Here is a 19,997-nt window from a genome sequence, read left to right as displayed (position 1 = left end):
TACCACCATGATCGATATCCAAACTACAGTGGAGAAGGCTAGCCACTGGATTTGGTTAAAAAGAGACAATAAGCAATGGTTAGAGAAATATTGAGCTTTATTTAATAACCAGTTGATCTAGCAAGTGGGGCTTCACATCAGTGAGGGGAGCCGGTGCGCATTGATGCCGTCATGAGATAGGCCCCGAAACGGCACGCATTCTCTCCTGATGACCCCATACACTTGCTGGCTTCCGGTATGCAGAGTTCTCGACTGGTAACACTTGCATGTACGAGTTGTTTGCAAGACATCTATTACCCATCAACCTCATATCACAAGAATCACAATACAATATCAATTTGTTGACTAAAGGATTAATGGCACATATCCTATTCCTAGCAATGCACAGTATCTCTGGCTAAGATACTGAATTCATAAATAATCCAGTCTAACTGTAAATCGGCACCATAGGTAGGACTGTTCACTGCTGTAAACAATGGGGCAATGTAAAACTAAACCACAATTGTTATTTTGTAGTGCTGTGTTCAACTCTTAAATCTGATACTTAAAGGCAACACAATTATTCATGCACCACTTGATCTAAATAAAAACTTCCCTGAAGGCAAAGTCTCTAAATAGTATCCCTGTTACCCACTAGGCAGCAAGGGATCTTGCATAGGATCACTAAACCTGCTAGAAAAGCACCAAATATCTCTCAAAGCACACCCTACTGTCTCAAAATAGAGAAGGGCACATCAGATAAAGTATACTGTTAGTAAAAATACATAAGTACACTGTTAGTAAAAATACTTAAGTACACTGAAAAAATATCATAGTTGGAAGGCTTTGATCAGTTATACTCAACCAAGAACTGATCTTGGGCTAAACAAGTGTCTACCATCCAATCAGTAAAGCTCCAGAGACTGAGAAATAATTGATTTGTTTTCTCTTTTTCTTGCAGGACATTCTGATTTGTCAACTCAAATTAACTCAAATTAACTTCCCTTTTTCAATTTTCAGATCCAAGAATTTAAAAGATGGATGAATCAGAGTTGGAGATTAGATCTCAAGATGAAGTTTGTGACCTTTCTTCATGGTATGATATTTATTTCATCTGTCAGTATCTTCAGATAAAAGAACAAAACTTTCTTTTGGTTATATGCAAGGAAAGGAAATATAAAGTGGGGTATTTAAGTATTAAGCAAAGAATTACCAATATTAAGTGATGAGGAGAGTGGATTGGCTGAGTTGGTAGAGTGATGGTCAAAATGCCTTGCTGCACTTAGTTTCATACCTTTACACTCTGAGTTCAAATCCTGCTGAGATCATCTTTGACTTTCATCAGTCTAGAGGTTGATGAAATAAAGTACCAGTCAAATCCTGAGGTTGCTATAAATAACTCTACACTTCTCCAAAACTGTCAAGCCATATGCCAATATTAAGGAAAGTATGGTATTTAGTCTAATCAGGTATACCCATCTCCTATATTTCAAGGCTTTGAACCTATGTTAGCAATTAATATTAAGCAGTGTGAAATAGTTCCAATTAGGAATAGAAAGTGCCATGCAGAATCAGGTTGGCAGAAATAGGTCTCTGGTAATGAAAATGCTCTGTCAATGAATAAAGCACTTAAAAACAAGAATACTAGGAGCAGTTTGAACAAAAGGGGCAATCATCATTCAAACTAATGATATTATAAGTTATTTCATATAGAAAGAAAGTATTTTTTGAACAGGAAGCACTACAAATTTAAATCAAGATAAATTCAAATGTATTAGTTCATAAAATATTTCGATAGGTGATTACATAAGTTTTATTAGCAATGAAAAGTCTCTCTAACCTTTCATCCTCTGACACGAGTTCCCCTCCTCAAATGTCCCTGCCCTCTCAAAATTCTTTGTCTCATGAGTTACTTGGTGACCCTGCCAGTGCTGGTACCACATAAAACGCATTCAGTCCATAGTGTAAAGTGGTTGGCATTTAGAAGGGCATCCAGCTGTAAAAATCATGCCAAAACTGACCTTGCCTATGCTAGTGCCACATTAAAAGCACCAAGTCCACTCTGCAGAGTGGTTGGTATTAGGAAGGGCATCTAGCCATAAAAACCCTGCTAAAACAGACACAGTAGCCTGGGGCAGTCTTCTATCTGGCTGGCTCCTGTCAACCATCCTACCCATGTATTTATGGAAGACAGATGTTAAACGATGAAGATGATGATGAGATCTGTTTCAACACACGATTTCACATCAAGAATCTTGCAAAACGAATATATAAACGTATATATATATATATATATATTTATATATACAGATATATATATATATATATATATATATATATATATATATATATATATATATATATATATATATATATATATACACATATACATACATACATACATACATACATATATATATATATATTCAAGATTGAATATGGTACTAATATTTAGGCACCAGAATATCGTATGATATGGTATTATACAAAAACCATTCCAAAAGGATAGGTGATCAAAAAATCAAAATAAGCAACACGGATTTCAAAGATGATTGCAGTACGTACGTTTCATGCTACTCCATTTATTTAAGTAATGCGAGCATTACATTAAATGCAATATGAAGAGCAATCTTCAGCTGCACGAAAATGCAGATAATAATAATAATAATAATGATAGTAGTACAAATGGTAACAATAACAACAATAATAATGATAATAATAATAATAATAATAATCATAGGTGTTATAACAGACCTAATAACTTAAGTAGTAGTAATAATGGACCAAAAAAACAACCCTATTTGCCTAAAAATTTAACTAATAAGAAAGGTAATAAAGTGTTTTTTAATAGTAAACTACATGCTAACACTAGTAATAAACCAATGTTAGTAGACAGTAATGTCGAATCTAATGATAAAAATAATAAGCAACCCACAACTAAAAGAACTACCAATCATAATAATAATATTGTTCTGGGAAGTAATAGTAATCAAAGTACACCCCATACTCACCCACGCAATAAATTTAAGAGAAAAAATAAAAACTCTATCTGGTTAAATATACCCTTCAACTGTGCTATATCCACAGATATTTACAGAAAATTTATGAATATTTTACAAAAAAATTTCCCTTCTTCCCACAGATATAGTAGAATCTTCTTTTGTCATACAGTCAGAATTTCTTACTCTACCCTTCCTAATGTAGGTTCAATCATAGCTAGGTTAAACAAAAAGAACATCAGGTCAGCTAGAATAAATGAAGTTAAAAATAGTGGTCATATGAATACACATAATAATCTAGCTAATACCAATAATGATGCTACTAATAATTATACAAATAGAAGTGAAAATAACAATGGCAAAAGAAATTATGAGGATAATAACAATATACTTAGTCCTACCAACCATAATTTCAACCAACAAATAGAATGCAGCAGTAATGACGTTACGGTTTTAACTGAAGTTGATGATAGGCCCAACTCCGATGGAAATAATAGGGATCAAGGACCTAGTTCATATAATATCAATATGCCTAATGTTGAAGGAATAAGTCTAACTGATAGCACATCAAGAAACGAGTTAAATAATGATGGTAATAATCAATATATACCTAATAGTAGAATTGAGGAATTGATAAATGATATTAGTGTAAATAATTGTAGTAATAATAATAATAGAGATATTAGAAATAATATAGGTGGGGTTGATAGTACCACCTTGTGCAACTTCAGAAATAAGTCCCATTGTCCTTTATTAGGAATTTGTTTCACCCGTAACGTAGTGTACAGATGCACCATTAGTACAATAACTGAGAATTATATTTATATAGGATGTAGTATTAACCTGAAACAGAGAATATATAACCATAGGTCCTCGTTTAGACTTAGACATAAGGCAAATAGTACGACATTGGCAAGTAAAATTTGGGAGTTAAAAGATAATGGTATTAATTTTAGCCTTAAATGGGAAATTATAAGAAAAGCTCAACCTTATAGAAATAATAGATATGGATGCGAATTGTGTTCTATGGAAATATATGAAATTTTTAAACTTAGAAATAATCCTAATCTAATTAATAATAGATTAGACCTTAGGGTATCATGTGTACACTGCTCTACTCGCACTTTTAAATTTAAAAAAAAATAGTTTTTATAAAGTAGCTAAAGTTATCAAATTATAGTACTTTAACTTCTACCATGGTCATCTAGGACTATCAATTAGCACATATCTTTAAATTGGAAATTGTACCTTTATAACATATATTCCTGATCTCTCACCTTAACATTTAATCATAAATATGATTTCAACCTTACTCCATAGAAGATATTCTTTCACACCACTTCTGCTATTGCTGCTAGTTTTCTCAATATGTATCTTAACCCTATCTAGCTTATAAGAATAGGAAATTCTCATAAGTTTTTTACTTTATTTAATGCTTGACTCTAAAAGTATCTTTATTGTTACTGTTATTACAGCAATAGTTGTCTTGTTTTATTTTGTATTTTTAACTTAAATAATTATAATTCTTATGCCCTAAATTAATCGAATCCTTATTCAAATAATATTCTTTAATTAGCCCAGGTTAACCTTGAAACAAATTAATGAATAATGAAACTTTAATCAATCATCAGGTTCCTGTATTGAATATCCTTGTTATTTCCTAACACCTTTTCTTTTTTCAGTCCCTTAAACCTTAGTAAACAAATTATTATAAACTAATATAAATCCGATACTAATTTTTAGTTTCATTATAAAAATAAAGCTTACCTATGTGTCTCCTAAATAGTATCATTATTTTTAGCTAAAATTTCTTAAAATAATCCAAAATAGTTTTCATGAACCCAATATACTTAATATCCTTAAACTTTACACCCTATCTATAGCCCCTAAATTCAATACTGACATTACTTCATGATTTTTGTATAAACTAATTACATCTCATTTTATTTTATTTTATTAAACATACCTCTTATTATTAAAATATTGGTTAAACTAATATTGTTATCTGTAATTATACTGATACTCTATTCAGACTAAATGAAAATAACCTATTTGACCCATATACCTAGGGTTTTAATTCCTCAACATTTTGATAGTAGTAGAATGACCTGGTACCACTCTGACCAGAGAAACCTTTATAATCTAATACTTTTATAGCCATGTCCATGCATACTGCTTACACCTTCCCTTTACTTAGAAGTAATTGTCCCTTATGCTATCACCACTAGATAAGAGACAATAAAATCAGAGACAGTTAGAACTTTTGCCTAGAATCAATTACTAGCCTGATAGACTCAGCTATGTCAAAATGGATTTATGTATTCTTCCTCCCACTTGGATTTTTATGTATTCTTCCTCCCACTTGGATTTGAAATGTTGCCACAATTATAATATGTCTATTCTACTGTAATTTTCTGCATTTTCGTGCAGCTGAAGATTGCTCTTCATATTGCATTTAATGTAATGTTCGCATTACTTAAATAAATGGAGTAGCATGAAACGTGCGTACTGCAATCATCTTTGAAATCCGTGTTGCTTATTTTGATTTATATATATATAGATATATATATATATATATATATATATATATATATATATATGCATATATGGGTACAGGACATCACCAACAGTAAACAACATGAAATAAGAAAACAAATGAGTTCAGTATGCAAACAACAAGTGAAGCAAATGGAAAACAGGACAAGTAACATAAAGATCAATACTTCATCAGTTGTTGGCTGCCTATCTACACCTCATTTCAAGCATTGAACAACAGTGTGAGTCTTTGAAGACAGTTGCTCCCATAAGTACCAAAATAAAATTTGGGATTTATGGAGGGTCAAAGTTGGGAACAAAAATAGGACAATGGAGACATACAAGGAAACCGAACAGAAACAAACATGGAGGGTTGTTAGACCAGAACGAGGATAAAATACTGAACACTGGAGAAATATTTTCTTTGACAAGAGAAGAGATAGAATATGTCCAGTCTTTCGGACAGTCCTGAAAGAAAAGAAAGATAACATGAGAAAAAGAAAGATGGATGATGGTCACATGTGAGCAACAAAAGAGAGAAAAGGAGAGAGGGGAGAGAGAGAGACAAACAGATAGAAAATGGTGAAGGGGAGAAAAAAGGAATTAGAGAAAGGATGAGAGAGAAAATGATGGGGAGAAAACAGTATAGAGTAGAGTCGCATCAAAAAGATTAAGATAAACTTACTTGATATATATAACTTACTAATATATATATGTATATATATATATTTATATATATATATATATATATATATATATATATATATATATATATATATATATATATATATATGTATACAGATGTGTGTATGTATATGCATGCATGTATATATATATATATACATGTGTGTATGAGTGCGTATATATATGTGCGTGTTTGCTCCTCCCACTACTTTGACAACCTGCATTGGTTTGTTTACATCCCTGTAACTTAAAGGTTTGGCAAAAGAAACTGATAAAAGAAATTAATGGTTTGAGACATGGTTGTTTTTATTTAGATGAGTTAATTGTTTTGTCAATTGGTTGTTCAGTACATTTTTAGCAACAGGATTTATAGCTGCTTGCTTCATTAAATCAGATGCTAAGATGTTATAACTCCTTTAGCAGCTTTTTTTTAATAAACAAGATAACTTTCCCCTCAACCCATTTCATTCTTGACATTCATTTGTTTCTATTATGTAAATGTGTTCATGTGGATATGCCCAACCTGTAAATAATATATTCAGTGGATTTTGGGTTTGGTCAGCCATATTTTTCATGCAGTTCTGAAGAATCATCTTCAATATGTATTATGGAGGAAACCGTATACGGAAATTAATCAATAGTTACAGGAATTATTGCATAATAATGCAAGATTGATTAGCAAAATGATTTGCTTACTCCATTTTTTAATATATGTCACTATATATATATATATATATATACACACACATATGCACGCACATATATATATATATATATATATATATATATATACATACACGTTTACTTACAGATACTACAAACATCTGCACAGGTATGTGTGTATACACACATGGATATGTAAAGTCGCAATTGCAAAATGTATTACTAATAGTAGTTGCTAGTACAGAACAACAACGAGAAATGATAGAAATAGTGCATGTATCTATACTATAAAAGGTAGATTTTCTGTGTGTGTGTATGTTTAAAATTCATACATTTACACAATTCCAAATTTCTTGGATTAAAGAATCGGAATTAATATTCTAAATACAATTAGTTAGGTCACTGCATCATTTTTTTCAGTCAAAATAACTCCTAATAACGAATTAAATCCATAAAACTACACAAATAAACATTTTCCCCCCTAATAAAATCTAATTTCCTCTTTCTACTACCTTTACAAATCCTTTCAACTCCTACTTTCTCTTATGAACCTTTACGAACAATCCAACAACAAATACAAAAAGAAAGGAAGGAGAAACACTGACAGTAAAAGAAAACTATTTCAGTATCAAAACTGAAACAATCACATTTCGATAGTGTAATGACAGATAATTTCACTTTAATGGTTTCATTTTCATAAAAGCACCCACTACACTCTCTGAGTGGTTGGCATTAGGAAGGGCATCCAGCTGTAGAAACTCTGCCAAATTAGATTGGAGCCTGGTGTAGCCATCCGGTTGCACCAGTCCTCAGTCAAATCGTCCAACCCATGCTAGCATGGAAAGCGGACGTTAAACGATGATGATGATGATGATGATGATGATACATATATACATACATACCTCATTCTAATTGGCGGGAATTGTAAGTTATATATTATAAAATACAGTACAAGATATGAAAAAATATGTATACTCAAATGTATAAAGTGATATGGAAAGTAGCAACAACCAAGCAAAATACAGAATGGTAATGGTGAAGAAATAATAAATTATATTGTCTCTGGCTGCCCAGTCCTAGCTAAGAAGAATATATATACAGACATGACAGAGTTGGGACATATGTGCACTGGAAGTTGTGCAGCTCTATGGAATGGCAACAAAAAAAAAGATATAAGCATATCCCAGAAATGGTCTCAAAAAATGACAAAATAACCATGCTCTGGAATGTGCCAATACACATAAATAGAATTATGAAGGCTAATAGGCCAGATATTGTTATGAGGGACCACCAAGAAAAATAATGCCTTGGGATATATCAGTTCTAACAAATGATAATGTTTCTCTAAAAGAAACAGAGAAACTCTTGAAATACAAAGATATGGAAATGGAGATAATCCAAATGTGGAGCCTGGAAACAAATAATCCCCATAATAGTAGGTGCATTAGGTATGGTTAAAAAACACAGACAAAAACATGACCAAAACACCTGGACTTGCAAATATATATTGTTATGCAGCAGCAGTAGTAGCAATAGCAGTTGCAATGTCGATACCAACCACAATAACTGCAGCAACAACAATAGTACCAGCAATGATAGCAAGAACTTTCTCTTTAACAAGGCATCAGAAGTCAAGTGCAATGGCAAACTGGGCTTCCCTTGCAATTTGTGTATCAAATAGTATAGCACTGCACACATCCTAGTAAAGCACTTTCAATACAGTTAAAGTAACACCAAAACAAACTACAACACTTAGCCAAGACACATAGAGCTGTGCTCGATAGTGCAGTGAAAGCACACAATAAAAATAAGACTACTGAATAATAATAATAATAATAATAATAATGATAATAATAATAATAATAATAATAATAATAATAATACTTTCTACTATAGGCACAAGGCCTGAAATTTTGGTGGAAGGGATAAGTCAATTACATCAACCCCAGTGCATAACTGGTACTTATTTCATCGACCCCAAAACGATAAAAGGCAAAGTCGATCTCTGTAGAATTTGAACTCAGAATGTAAAGGTGAAGGAAATGCTGCTAAGCATTTTGCCCAGGGTACAAAACCAGCAAATTTGGGGGAGGGGATAAGTTGATTACATCAACCCCAGTACTCAACTGGTATGTATTTTATCAACCCCAAAATGATGTAAAGCATGGTCAACCTTGGTGGAATTTGAACTCAGAATGTGAAGATGGATAAAATTCTGTTAAGCATTTCACCCAGTGTGCTAACAATTTTGCCAGCTTGCCACCTTGTTGTTGTTGTTGTTGTTGTTGATGATGATGATGATGATGATGATGATGATGATGATGATGATGATGATGATGATGATGATGATGATGATGATGATGATGATGATGATGATGATGATGATGATGATGATGATGATGATGATGATGATGATGATGATGATGATGATGATGATGATGATGATGATGATGATGATGATGATGATGATGATGATGATGATGATGATGATGTTGTTGTTGTTGTTGTTGTTGTTGTCATAGTAGTAAGAACAAATATATGTAAAGAGGTTAGTAGGTATAATGGACAGTAGTAGATATAATTTTGTTGATACAGAAGATTCAAATGCGAGGTATTGTGCAAGGGAATTATGGATGTAATAATAGGGTTTTGAGCATGGCCATTGCCAGTACTGCCAGACTGGCCCTCATGCTGGTCGCACTTAAAAAGCACCCACTACATTCTCAGAGTGGTTGGTGTTAGGAAGGGCATCCAGCTGTAGAAACTCTGCCAAATCAGGTTGGAGTCTGGTGTAGCCATCTGGTTCACCAGTCCCCAGTCAAATCATCCAACCCATGCTAGCATGGAAAGCAGACGTTAAATGATGATCCTAAAAACAAATCTTGGATATTCATAAATATACTTGAAAATAAGTATATATTAAAAACCATACAATTTTTTTTTTTTTTTGACTTATTGAAATTATCACTGCTTCCAGAAAAGGTGAGATAATTGAATTGCATGGTAGCAGTTAGGACAGCCCTGCACATGTTTCTGCCTCAGTGAGCATCATCAACACAACAGTTTCTCTATTTTCTCTCTGGCAGAATGAGATACTTATACAAAAAGAGAGTAGAGCACATTTATGGCTGAGGTAATTTGCATAAATAAAATGAAAATGTGCTGACAGAAATAACTCAAAATTGCCAGTATAAATATGTATGTATATCTGTATGCACACACACACACACACACCTATGAACATGTATTTTTCTTTATTTTGTGGTACAAAAACAGAAAAATGCCCAATATACACCCTGTGTTTGCAGTGTCTTTAGTCTGATGTTTGTTTATGTGTTAGATAAATAGATATGTGTATTATCCAAACTAATTTGTAATTTGTTATAGTTTCATTCAGTCAACCGCTGTTTGACTGTTTGCTTCAGCAGATTGAGAGAAGTAAGTAATAATTGTGAAATTGCAGCCACTCTGTTTACAAGCAGTTCCGCAGTCTTTGATATCACTTGTTATTGATCCTGCATCAGGAAGATCTACTTTGGTGTTAAATAACAAAGAATTTGTGCATGCGTTGGCAAGATGAAATAAGATCTTCGGTTAAGGATTAGAGGAGGGTGGAGAGTCATATGGTTTTGTCTGTAAGGACCAAATATTTTGTGAGAGATTAAGAAAGTAAGAATATCTGACAAGGAGAATAAATGGTGCAGAAGGCTTTGTAGTAGTGATTAAATTGGCAGAGATTTGAGATAACATGATGTGATATATAAAAGGACCCCCTTCGGTCATGAATGACCATGAGATTACACCTAGGAAGTTACCCTCTGAGACACAAGTCCAGGCAAAGTTGTTTATGGAAGACCAGCAGCCACCCATGCATACCAACCTCCCCTCTCCCCTCCACCAATGTTATTCAAGGGAAAGGCAAAGACCAATACAGCTTGGCACCAGTGATGTCACAACTCATTTTTACAGATGTGTGATCTGGAGCCACATGAAATAAAGTGTCTTGTTCAAGAACACAACACACAGCCCAGTCTGGGGATCAAACTCACTACCTCGTGATTGCAAGCCCGATGCTCTAACCACTGAGCCATGCACCTTCACATTTGATATTTCTATTTATATATGTTTATATGCGTTAATATGTGTATACTTTTACTTACGAGGGTGTGCTAAATATTTCCTGGCTTTAACGGTATTGCAAAAGGCCTGGTTGGAGGCCCAACCTTCCAAGTTCTCTTACAGGGCTTAGAAAAATTGAATGACTGCTGCAATAAGTGTGTAAATCTGAGAAGGGAATATGTTGAATAAAATCATAATTAACTGATCCTCCTAGTTTTCTTTTACCCAAAGCCAGGAACTTTTCAGCATGCCCTTGTATGTTTATATGTACGTTAGATTTATGTACTTATATATTTATTAAATTTATAAATTTATGTTAATATGTTGATTTTGCAGGCACAGTAATTCCAAAAAGCACTCTTCGGCTTTCATGCACATCAATGCATTTGCAGAAGCAACTCGAGCCTGCAATTCTGATCTCGATGCTGACCAAGAAATGGTGCAGCACTGTAGCATATGTGGTAAAGGATTTTACCATGTTCATGATTTACGGGACCACGAACTTACCCATATTGGCAGCACCAGCACCAAATGCAGCAGCAGTAGTAGCAATAGCAGTTGCAATGTCAACACTAACAACAGTAGCTGTAGCAACAACAATAGTAACAGCAATGACAGCAAGAACTTTCTCTTTAACAAGGCATCAGAAGTTGAGTGCAATGGCAAGCTGGGCTCCCCTTGCAATTTGTGTATGAATCAGGAGTACAGCATGTCAGACAACAATGGCAAATGTTTATCTGATTGTGATATCTGTGATGAAGAAGGAAGTAGTGAAGGCCGCACAAGACGACTCTTGTCAATGGATGCTGAAGCGTCACCAGATAGTTGCCATGGCATGACCCATTTTGACTGTGACTTATGTGGAGAGCGATTCAAACTGCGTGGGAGTATGCTTCGACACCGGCAGACACACATCACACACCGACCTTTTTCTTGTCCTATATGTGGCAAAATGTTCACACTTCGTGGTAACATGAAAAAGCACCAAGCTATTCACGAAGGCCTGAAACCTTTCCATTGCAACGTGTGTGGACGACGATTTGGTCTTCGTGGTAACCTGCGACAGCACCAGGTGGTGCACACTGGAGTTAAACCTTTCGACTGTGCCATATGTGGTCGCCAGTTTTCTCTACGTGGAAACATGGAAAAACACAAGCGAATACACTCTTACTAATTTGTTTTGGTTCAAATAGACTCGGTTTATCATCAGGTAAAGCAGGTAGGTAGCAATGCCATGGTCTATTTACACTTTCCTAACCTGTTAGCATGAACACATGAACAGACATTTCACTGTTTCATCCATATGAGCCTTGGCACAGGGAACAAGGACAGTCTTTGACATTTAGTCCACTGACAGTGTTTCCCTCTACTCCGTGTATGAGGAAAGACTTCTACACCAAGAACAGAAACAGCTTCACCTGTAATTTTATGTACAGATACAGTCTTCTTTCACTTCAGTCAGTCAACCCACCATTTTATAAACTGCAATTCTATCAACAAAAACAGCTATCTGCTGTTCTATGTAAAATTATCAACTTCTGTCATAGTCTGGAGACACAATTATGCACCATCTTCTATCTTTCTATAACAAATAGATTCCTACTTTCATCTTATCTGTCTATTTTTTCTTCTTTTCTTCTCTTTTTCTTTTCTTTTTCTATTTTCTTCTTTCTGTTCTTTTGATCTCTTCTTTCTTCTGTTTTTTTTCCCTAATGTCTCCAGTCCCTGTGTTCTCAATCTACTTATCACATGCACCAGGCCTCAACTGTTGAGGTTAGCCTTTATGAGTACCCTATGACATTCTGTGGGTTAGGGTTAAGGATAAGGTTGTCTTACAAAACATTGTTTACATTGATATTTGCTATAACAATCTATCCAAAACATTTGTCACAGATAAAATGGCCCCACTTAATGTAAAAATCATTTCTGAATTCTCTCCTTACCAATGTCTATGTAAAGAGACAGTCATCATTAACTAGTCTGCAGAAACAAAACGGTCTCTTATTCTTACGTATATAAGATAGGTTGCCCACCCAACACCTTCCATTTTATGTATAGGGCAATTTCTTATTTATTGACAAACAGGTACAATCTATTGATTTTTAAACAGACAGTGCCCTTTCACTTTTGTACAATGACAATTTTATATCATTTTGTACACAGAGATGTACATGAATACACCCCCCTACTCCCCCACTCTATATATACATACCTACATTAATGTTTGCTTTTATGTCCAGTTATGTATAAGAAGCAATTTAACAGTGTGTAAAATGTTAATGTCTAAAGAAGGCTAGCGAGCTGAAGTTTCAGAATCACTGTCACCCCTCTAATTGTAAAAGTTTAATAAACACACACGCACATGCACACGCACACACACACACACAAATATATATAAATAACAAGGCACTGTAAAGCACAATATGTAACCAAAGATTGGGTTCCGTAGGGAGTTTCACATTCCACTCCTGTATCCAGAGTGGTACAATGCAGAGCATCAATTTCAGGATAGACTAGTGGTACAGAATATGAACCAAATAATAGATATAATAAGTTTAGGCAACAGAGGCAGTATTAATACTGAGAAGTAATATTTATCCCCACTTAAAAGTGGATGTTCTGTTAGAACAAATTATACTGCAGTAGTTACCAGGAGAGAATCTCTCATATTGGCTTTTTAGTGCAAAATGCACTCTTGTTTATATCAATATAAACAAGGGTGCATTTTGCACCAAAAGCCAACATGAGAGTTTCTCTCCTGGTAACTACTGCAGTATAATTTGTTCTAACAAAACATCCACTTTTAAATAGGGATAAATATTAACTGTCAGAAATAATAATTAAGCAGAAAACAAAATAATCAATGCTTTATAGAATATATATGAGTGTAATCAAATTGCTGTAATATTTTACATAACATTTGTAGAAACATTATGCAATTTTGCTCTTCACCTCATCAATGTTAAAATCTACAAATATATACACTTTTCTTGTTATGCAAATCATTAATTATCTTGCATGTTACACAATATAGCACAGAAAAACATACCATGGACGTATGAATGATGCCATGCTGCTCTCAAATTCATGTAGGTGCAATCAGTATGTGTGTGTGTGCATGCACGTGTGTGTATATGGGAAGGGAGAGAAATTTGCACATGTTTATATGTCATATCTGTTTACATCTGTCTTAAAAGAAATCTTTTTCTCCAGCTCTTATATGATAGCCAGCCATTGGCTGATTTATAACTTGAGCTTCACAATCCTCTGCTATCAACATGAACAGTGTTCTTCTCTTATTTCTTTTCTCTTTCTCTCTCTACTCACACCTACATAGATTTGAGAGAGGTATCACATCTATGATATGATATTCTTTCTGTCCCCTGCCATATTGTGTGACTTGTAAGGTTATTGTAAACCTGAAAAGTGTATTTATTTGTAGCTTATAACATCTTTTATTGTATTTATTGCAAGACACTGATGAGATAAAGTGAAAGATTGCATAATCTGCCTACAGCTGATGTGTACTGTTATGTAATTATTATGACATTTTGATGACATCTGCATATGTTCTATAGAGCATTGAATACCATACCTGCTTTCCACATAATCATCACCATATATATATATATATATATATATATATATATATATATATATATATATGTGCATGCGTGTGTGTGTATATATGTATATATATATATAAATATATGTATATATATATGTATATATATATATATATATATATATATATATATATATATATATATATATATATATATATGTGTGTGTGTGTGTGTGTATGTATATATAAAATGTAATTTAGATTCATTTGAATTAGGTACTTAAATTGAGGCATCTTGTTAGGAAGAAATTATTTGCACACTCAAACAATATTAGGTGAGTATCAAACTCTACTTAGAATTTTTTCCACCAGATATTCATGTAGTATATGAAGATGGCACGATGCATCTTAGTGAATAAATCCGCCCTTGTTTGTTCAGACATGTACTATATATAAAGATACTTTCCAAATACTTCCAAAGTGCAGATTCCAGGGTAGGTGAGTAAAATATAAATGAATAACAAAGCTGTATAAGTGTCAATTTGTTATGGCCATTTCAAGCGACTCCTTTAATTGGTCAATGTAATGATGTAACACTTTCATTGATCAATTAAAGGAGTCGCTCAAAATGGCCATAATGAATTGACACTTTGTTACTCATTTATGTGTGTGTGTGTGTGTGTGTGTGTGTGTGTGTGTTTATATATGTATATATATGTATATATATATATATATATATATATATATATATGTGTGTGTGTGTGTGTGTATATATGTGTATATATGTGTGTGTGTGTATATATATATATATATGTGTGTGTGTATATATATATATATATGTGTGTATATATATGTATATATATGTGTATATATATATGTATATATATATATATATATATGTATATATATATATATGTGTGTATATATATGTATGTATGTATATGTATATATATATATATATATATGAGTGTATATATATGTACATATATGTGTGTGTGTATATATATGTATGCATATGTATATATATATGTATGTATGTATATGTATATACATGTATGTATATGTATATATATATGTATATGTATATATATATATATATATCAGTAACCAACCATAGGAATGAACTCAGTTCATTTACACACATACACACACATTTACCCACACCAAGCTATGTAAGCCATTCAATCATTTGATTATTAATAGATAAGTGTGTGTCCTTGTATGGGAACAAAGAGAATCTTTTTCACCATTACCATCACCATTATTATCATGTCATCATGTAGAGACAGACAGCTAAGTGCCAGTAAATATCATGTTGTCATATGTAAGAAGAGACTGCCTATTTCCAGTTTATATCAACCAACAAAGTCATTTATGATGTTACTATATGTTCACTGAGAATGTATTTACTCAGGGAAACCAACTATAATGTTATTATATATGGAGAGAGAAAGTACTCTGTTAATCCATGGACAAGGACAGTGTATGAGGTGGTGATGAGAAAGGACACTCTTGTACACTGTACACTCTCCAGTACTAAGAGAGTAGATTGTATTTTAAGAATATCATTGCAGGCCCACCTTTTTAGCTGAGAGATTTCCTAACAAAACAGAAACAACGGAAAACGCTTATATACATACACATACAGTTGTATACATATATCAGCTTCATATAGTTTTATATAAAGAAGGACAGTTTGTTCCCACTCCATTTTATATGGAGGGAAATCTTTTTATTAATCTGTAAACAAGTAACCATGCATGCACACACAAATCATCTTCTAACATATTTGAAAGCATATAAGATGAAATTTTTTTAAAAAGATGTTTCATAAAAAATCACTCCCATGAGCTAATTCTGTTCCTGACGCTGACTTTTTTTTTGAAAATGCACTCCTGAAATTGGGGTGCACCTAATATGCCTGTGCATCTTTTATGTCGTCAAATACAGTACGTACATCCAAAAGTGGATCTCTTGTATGGTAAGTAACATTCTGTTAAGAAATATTCTCAATATTCTGTTAAGGAGTCTGCTAAAAGTAACATTTTCAAAAGGACCAACATGTGACAGTATTGCACTGAAGGCAGACTGAAAGGGGCCAAGACACAAGTTGTGAGACAGTCTGTAGTACAACCATCTTATGTAGATTTATTGAAACATGTTGCATTACCACATGTACTGCTACAAATACACTGTGTTCTCATAAAATCTGATGCTTGTACAACTTTGGTGCTGCCTCAGTAAGTTACACTACTGATGCTTGTGAAACATGCATATTTTGACAACATGTGAGAGTGGCACAGCATCTGGTGCTCATGCATCATGTAGCTCAGGCAAAGATGGTGTACCATCTTTGGCTACACTACAGGATTTTTTGCATGGCTTGTAAAGCCAGTATGATATGATATCATGTCTCTGTAATTGTTATGACTAAATCACATAGTAATACTGCCTACACATGTAAATGTTGTTGTGGAACAATCCCAGTCATCTCCACTTGAATACCCAGAACACTATGGTAGCTGATTAAATAATTCTACAACAACTATTCCAGCTGGAACTATTCTATGATCAATCCATTTTGAAATTTCGAAAACATGATTCCCATTTTAAAGATACTGGAAAATCTGTTAAATGGAATTTAGTTTAACTGATGAATCAAAATCTTGGTCCAGATTTGAACTGATCCTCCTCTGTATGATGTCATTAGTTTTATTTTTGCAGTGGGGTTGGAGGTCTCTAAGGAATATAAACATTACTTCTCTGTCTCAGTCTTGCCAATAAGAAGGGAAAATACAGAAGTTCATTGACTGAACAAATTAAACTGGTGAATAAGCTAAGGCGGTTAACAAGTTCCAACCTTCTTACATATTTGTAATGTTGTACCCTTCAGTTTGACACAGAAGTCTGCTGGTTCTTGTTTGCCTAAGTGACATAAAACAGGTTCTATTGCCTGCATTAACATTGTGTGGTTCATGCTAGAGAGGTAACAACTGCAGTTTCAATGAAAAGAAACAACAGAAATTTAAAAAATATCCTTTTCATGGATATTTGAGAAAATGGATGTGTAGCTCAGAAGTGAAGGAATGTTTCCAGGTAGAGCTGTTACTCTTCTGCATTGAGAGGTCATAGCTCTGATACTATGGACATGATTAGAATGTCGCAGGAAGGAATCACAAGATAGATTCTTCAAGCCAAGCCAACCTGCAGGAGACCTTGGGGTAGACCAAGAATGAGGTGGTTTGATAATATCCATAGTCTCAGCTGGTCACACTTGGGTATCCAAATGGTAAGTGTCATGAAGGCTGCTTGTGTTAAGACCCTACAGAGGAAGTGTCTGAGGACTCTGTCCCCATGACCCTTCCCAGGAATAGTGTATGGGGAAAGTGGATATAAAACTTCAAGGCTTCTAATTAGTATAGATGCTGATTAGTTTACTCAAGAATCTCTGGTTGCTTTTAGAAGTTGCTGCCTTGATGGCTGTTGCCATATACTATTTAATCATGTAATGATGGTCAACCCTATCAAAAGCTTTTGACTGGTTTAAATTGATCAGGGCCCCACTCATGTCAGGTTCTTTACCTATCCTTTCTATAATGTATCATGTGAGGTGGAGGTTGTCATGCATTAATCTGTTTGATATGGCACATATCTATGCCTCACTTATCAGTATATTGATGACAAGCACCAACCTCTTAGCTAATAACTTGGCTAAAAATTTCAGCTCTGCATTTAGCAGAGTTATGGGTCTTAAGTTGTTAAAAATCATCCTTTTTGTTAGAATCTTTTAGTGCAAGACTGAGAATGCTCTTGTTTTTCTGCTAGTTGTGAGTAAGCCTCTGCCAAGAGGCCTATGAACAAGTCTGGTATATGAAGCTAAAGTGCATTAGGCAGACCATGGACCCCTAATATTTTGCCCACTTTTTATCCTTCAAAAGGTATTCAACTGCTGCTGCTGAGACAATGATGATAGGATACAGTTGAAGTTCAGTTTGAGTCTGGTTCAAACTGTTGATTCATCAATTAGGCTAAATTTCATTTACCAGACTTTCCAACATCTTTAAAATGAGAATTACATTTTAGAAATGCAAAAATAGATTGGTCGTAGCTGGAATACTGGTTGTAGAATTGCAATGTACTTAAGACACATTCTTTTCTACTCTAGGCACAAGGCCCAAAATTTTTGGGGAGGTGGCCAGTCGATTAGATCGACTCCGGTACGCAACTGGTACTTAATTTATTGACCCCGAAAGGATGAAAGGCAAAGTCGACCTGGGCAGAATTTGAACTCAGAACATAAAGACAGACAAAATACCACTAAGCATTTCACCCAGCGTGCTAATGAGTACTTAAGACACATTGTCATACTTCTATACTTCTGATTTAACTCACTGAAAACACAATGAGAGTGATGGTTGGTGTTGATGGTTATGTATAGAGAATAGGTAGAAAATGTTTCACAGTGTGTTTGCATGTATATGAGACCACTATACAAAAGTACTTTATATAAATGTAGGTCTAATGGTGTGCCAATGTCTTGGAAAGTATCTTGAGAGGTAAGTAGAGTGTTTACAGGTAATTCTGCAGTCATTATGTTACATGACTAATGAATTTTTAGGTAAGTGATACTGCAATATGTTAATTACTAACATTTTAATATAGACATAGTGAAGGCGCAAAGCTTAATGATTTGAGGACATTGGGCTCATCTTCATTAGGTGGTCAGTTCAGGTTTTGGTCTAGATGGCACATTGTGTCCTTGAGCAAGACAATGGATTTGATATTGCTTGACTCCATTTAGCTGAAAATGAGTACAAACTGCAGTTGGTAGTTCAACCCTGAGATGGACTGGTGTCCAGTTAAAGGGGCCGAATATTGTACATTCTGTTGCTTAAATACCATTGAAACCAGGATAAGTTCTGGCCAATTGGTCCTGCAGACTTGTGATAGACTTTTGCAGACTAATTGAGTTAATATTTTAGTAAAAAGCTAATAATTTAGAAACAATAAATAGAAAACTACTACCTAAAGTTATATTTTTATACAGGCCAGCAGTGAAGCATTTGCAATCCATTGATTTACACACTCAACTGTAGTTTGTAAGAGGTGTTATCGTAGTGTCTTAAAGTATCTTGAATGTACCTCCTTATGTTTTAACAAATTATGTATCAAAAGTACTACAGCAGCATGCTGGATGTGGCAGTACTGTACTAGCGATAGTATTATAAGCTCCTTTAGTGTTCTAAGTGATATTGAAGTTATCTACCACTATTAGTATGAATGGTATATAAATATGTATATATATGGAAAGTGGTACTATAGTGTACAACTCACTGAGTTGAAAGAAGTTGGACTAGTGTATGTGTTCGTGTACATACACACACGCAGAGTAAAAATCAACTAAAAGAATACAGTGAACTTGTGGGGAATGGAAAATCTAACATTTCAGACAG

General features: G+C 33.9%; 1 protein-coding gene across 5 annotated transcripts in view; it reads left to right on the top strand.

The window, feature by feature from the left end:
• Positions 1 to 14,500, top strand: part of LOC106875247 (uncharacterized) — a 28,584-nt gene extending 14,084 nt beyond the window's left edge. For 3 of the 5 annotated variants that reach the window (XM_089362617.1, XM_052972792.2, XM_014923331.3), the window contains exons 2-3: positions 1,000 to 1,075; positions 11,316 to 13,550. In XM_089362617.1, the coding sequence (XP_089218743.1) occupies positions 1,017 to 1,075; positions 11,316 to 12,153 (897 nt within the window). In that variant the 5' untranslated portion in view covers positions 1,000 to 1,016 and the 3' untranslated portion in view covers positions 12,154 to 13,550. Of the gene's footprint in view, positions 1 to 999; positions 1,076 to 11,315 lie in introns of all 5 variants that reach the window. The other 2 variants (XM_014923318.3, XM_014923324.3) reach the window with 1 other exon arrangement.
• The last annotated feature ends 5,497 nt before the right edge of the window (positions 14,501 to 19,997 follow it).

Source organism: Octopus bimaculoides, chromosome 14 (assembly GCF_046866305.1).
Source record: "Octopus bimaculoides isolate indiv1 chromosome 14, ASM4686630v1, whole genome shotgun sequence".
Taxonomy (NCBI): Eukaryota; Metazoa; Mollusca; class Cephalopoda; order Octopoda; family Octopodidae; genus Octopus; species Octopus bimaculoides.
The sequence above is the reverse complement of the archived record's forward strand: the minus strand, read 5'-3'. Positions and strand labels throughout refer to the sequence as shown.